The sequence below is a fragment of the Mastomys coucha genome, unplaced genomic scaffold, assembly GCF_008632895.1.
Source record: "Mastomys coucha isolate ucsf_1 unplaced genomic scaffold, UCSF_Mcou_1 pScaffold13, whole genome shotgun sequence".
In the NCBI taxonomy this organism is placed as follows: Eukaryota; Metazoa; Chordata; class Mammalia; order Rodentia; family Muridae; genus Mastomys; species Mastomys coucha.
This window is the reverse complement of record NW_022196895.1, coordinates 57,786,307-57,790,529: the sequence shown is the minus strand read 5'-3', so window position 1 is coordinate 57,790,529 and position 4,223 is coordinate 57,786,307. Positions and strand designations below refer to the sequence as shown.

Sequence of the window (4,223 nt, the reverse complement as noted above, 5' to 3'; positions counted from 1 at the left end):
GTAAATAAAATCTTAAAAAAAAAAAAAAAGAAAGAAAGAAAAGATACTTTGACAATTATAGGAAAGTATTCTCGAGCATGCCTTTAAACTGGGTAAGCTCATGGCAAACTGGAATGTTCCTTCTATTGTCAACTGACTCGGCCTCTTTCCTCATGATGGTTTGTATGTTTCTTGGCCCAGGAAGCGGCACTATTAGGGGGTGTGGCCTTGTTGGAGTAAGGGTGTCACGGTGGGTGCAGGCTCCTTATTCTAGCAGCCTAGAATTCAGTATTCTGCTAGCAGCCTTCAGATGAAGATACAGAACTCTCAGCTCCTCCTGTACCATGTCTGCCTTCACACTGCCATGTTCCTGCCTTTGTGATAATGGACTGAACCTCTGAACTTATAAGCCAGCCCCAATTAAATGTCCTTCTAAAAGTTGCCTTGGTCATGGTGTCTGTTCACAGCAGTAAAACTCTAAGACACCCCTGCATATCATCACCTTGCTTGGCACAAGACCTCTGAGCACTGTATGGGAATCTCCCCACCAAAAGACACCTACACCTCCTTCCAGCTGCTCCAGCCACTGTGACAGCGGATGCTTACAAATACTAGACAAACTGCATCATGCCTGGTACCTAACCAACTCCCAGCAGATGGAACTGCACAAACACTGGTGGAGCAGGGTGCTGTGAGAATCCCAGGGGGGTCAGGGACTCTCCTTATGGCTAAAACAATTGCCCAGTGTCAGGAACGGCTCAGCTAGAGTCCAATAATGATGGTTTGGGGAGTACTGTACTGTCTAGTTTACAAAGCACATTTTCACTCTCAGATCTTCCCAAGCACCAGGCAGGGTATCCAACAGAACACCTATTTCATGGATGAGAAAGCAGAAGGCAGTGCTGAGTGATGCTCTGAGGAGCTCTAAGGAGTGGCAGAGCTAGGACCACAGTGAGGCTTCTCTGCTACCCTCCCGCCTCGTTTATCCATTTGCTTAGCTCTTGTGACATCTGGCTTGACTACACATCTTTAATGAGAAGGTAGAGGCATCATGAGGGCAGGGAGTGCTGGTGTCAGGTTGTGTGACCCGTAACAGACTCCAAAGCCCCATGGTTCTGACTATACATAAGATGTTGGTCATGTTGCTTCAAAATGCTAAAAATCTTGTTTATGGCCAATTACTGCACAGTTCTAATGTTTTCATTCTGTAATGTCTTCTAATTATTTTTAGTGTTATTTGGGTTTGGAACCAGACTGTACTTTTTTTTTTTCATTTTAGATGTTTTGTTATCTAGTAAATGCATATACTTGCAAACGTGTGTGTACACAGAGATTAGCAGAAATGAATATGTGTGTGTGGACACAAGTGTGTGTGTGTGCATAGTTCATTCATATGTTCATCCAGTGTTTACTGAACGCCCACTATGTACTACATATTCATAGTTCTCCTAAACTGCATTACTCAGTGGAAAATCAGAAAATGTTTGGGTAAGAAGTGGGTAGCAGGTCACATTTGGCTCAAAAGCATTTCATCTGGCCCATGCAAGACTTTCTTTTCTACCTGTCACTCTTTAAATCTCTCTCACCCCCGCCATTCCCGCCCTCCCCACACATGTGTGTTCTCTCTGCTCGGGTAGGCAGGCATCTGTTTCCTCAGCCCTGGCCTACGACCTTCAGTTCACAGGCAAAGACCCCAAGTATGCAGACAATAACTGGCTTCCCACATCGGGTCAGTGAGATTAGAAGGCAGGTGAGCATCGTCTCTTCCTGACGATGCTGTTTGCAACTCATACCGATCTGACCGGAGCCTGTCCAGTCTCTCTTCCTGGGAAGACCACAGATTCCTGGGTAATTCTTTAGGAACCATCTGCCAGTGGAAACATAGAATTTCAAAATGTTAGAACAGTGAGCAGAACAGTCCCACAGAAAATTGATGATGGTGGGATTATTATTGTGCATCTTATTTTAATGACAGGCAACTGAGAACTTAGTTTAAACTGTGAGAAGCGAACGCTCAGCAGCATGGGGTGTTTCCTAGCTCCACAACTATTTCTGCCAGCTAAATAACTTACACCCAGCCCTTCGTATCCTCACAGTCAGTGCTGCTAGGACCAAGCAGAATTTATAATGCATGAGATAATGTCATCACCCCGTAGGCTCAAGTTTACAGTATCCTCCAGCAGAAATCTCAAACCCTAGTGGGAAGAACATGCTTGGGGAGCTAATTGAAAGTGGGGGTTTCTGGGCCCAGCACCAAGAGAGTCAGAGGAGGGGCCGGGAGGCTGAATCCACCCTGACACCCTCAGGGACACAAGAGTCCCCGGTCTGGGCTGGAGAGATGGCTAAGTGGTTAAGAACACTGACTGCTCTTCCAGAAGTCCTGAGTTCAATTCCCAGCAACCACGTGGTGGCTCATGGCTATCTGAAATGAGAGCCATTGCCCTCTTCTGGTGTGTCTGAAGACAGCTGCAGTGAATTCACATTAAATAAATAAATAAATAAATAAATAAATAAATAAATAAATAAATAAGGAAGGGCCTAGTCCAAGTATTGCAAAGTACTACAAAGAGGTCATATATTTCTTACTATATACTATCTCCATCTGAAATTTAGAGGTTTTCCCATTTTCATCAAATAATACAAATTTTGGCTTTACAAGGAGGAGAGAATAAAAAGCCACCCTGATTTTGTCCGCTCTTCTAAACACCTGGAATACCATCTCTCAAAGGACATCTATTCTACCCTGCACAAACTTCAGTCTGCTCTAGGATGCTCCTCCAGGAAGTGGACAGCTACTCACTGGTGGAAAGGGACAGGCAGGGGCTCCAGGGCTGACACAGGCACCAGGCCCCTCTGGCCTGTCACTAAGGATATGGCCTCCCACTCAGATTCGCCCCCGGAGAGCACGGAGATTAGCTCATTCTTGCACAGTGTCAAGTATTCTCCTTCCTTGTCAGCCGGCTGAGCCACGGAGCACATGGCTCTGCAGAAGAAGTGACCTGCAGAGAATGAGAAAAACCCTTCCAAGGAGTAGCCGGGAATGAAAGAGCATCTCCTATAAGATAACGCTTAGATGCAAAGCCCAGGCAATTTTTTTCCTCTGAGGAAAATCCACTATCCAGGAGGAGGCCAAAGGTCCTCATGCGGTGGTCTCTGGGAGTAGAAAAGTCACTGACAGGGAGTTCACTTAAAATAGATATTCACCATTTCTGAGTAATTAGTGAGAATAAGGCTTAATTGAACTTTACTTCAAAAATGAGATGAAACAAAGACCCAGAGAAATGCATGTGCACTCACTAAACTCTGGCTGGCCTCGCAGCCCTGTGCTTCGTTCAGAGCCATGTCTAGATTAATGCAGTGGCTTCTGAACGAGCTCCGCAATGGTGCAATGTGAATTGTGTCCTTTCTCGGGGCTGTGCAATGGAATCAGAAAGAGAGTCACTTTTGTAAAACTATCCTGGGGCCCATCTGGCTTTCAATCTGTATCAAGTGATCAGACTTGACCACCTGCCAGTCTGCCCCTGGGGAAAGGTTGACCGAGGTCAACATCCTGCTATTGAATTTCGTGAAATAGCTCAGGTTTTCCAGGATTTATAGATGTGTTTTACAATCAAATTGCATCATGTGTTCGTAGAGCTGTTTCTCAATCCTGGGGACCATTAGAATTACTTGGAAAACTTTATTATTAAAATGCCAATGTCAGGCTCCCCACCTCCAGGAACTCTACCGTACTAGATAGAGCCTGGTAGGGCGTCCCCTCTTGAACCCCCAAACAGCCTGAACCAACTGGCACAGCTGTCTGTGTGAGGTCGGGACTGAGCTGCGAAGGAAGTTTGAAGTTTTGTTATAACAGAGGTGTTTACTCGTGGATGTCTTCATCTTTCAGAGACTTTATTTTATTTTTTATTTTATTTGCCTCTTTTTCTATCTTAATTATCTGAGGGACTCTGGTAACAAGTGTCTAGGCAGGGCTCGCATCCCAAATCCCATGCCAGACTCACCTTCCTGCAGCAGGAGGGCCAGATATATGTTTTCCAAGTGATTGTCATCCACAGACACTTGGATCTCTGTGTCGTCTACCAGCCTACTATTGAGCCAGTACGTGTGGTCAAAGAAGAGGTGTTCCAGACACGTGGACACATAACCTAGAGGTCAATCCAACACAGCTGAGCCAGAAGAGTTTCACCCTTAGCCACCACAAAAGAGAAAGCAGGATCCCCTCCCTACCAAACCTCCCACTCTCA

General features: G+C 45.5%; 1 protein-coding gene across 1 annotated transcript in view; it reads right to left on the bottom strand.

Annotated features, from left to right (window-relative positions):
* Sh3tc2 (SH3 domain and tetratricopeptide repeats 2) overlaps positions 1-4,223 on the bottom strand; it is a 67,954-nt gene that overhangs the window by 41,492 nt on the left and 22,239 nt on the right. Inside the window, exons 5-7 of the mRNA XM_031365832.1 lie at positions 3,981-4,124; positions 2,780-2,978; positions 1,773-1,846 (exon numbers count right to left, since the gene is read on the bottom strand). Of these exons, the coding sequence (XP_031221692.1) occupies positions 1,773-1,846; positions 2,780-2,978; positions 3,981-4,124 (417 nt within the window). The remainder of the gene's footprint in view (positions 1-1,772; positions 1,847-2,779; positions 2,979-3,980; positions 4,125-4,223) is intronic.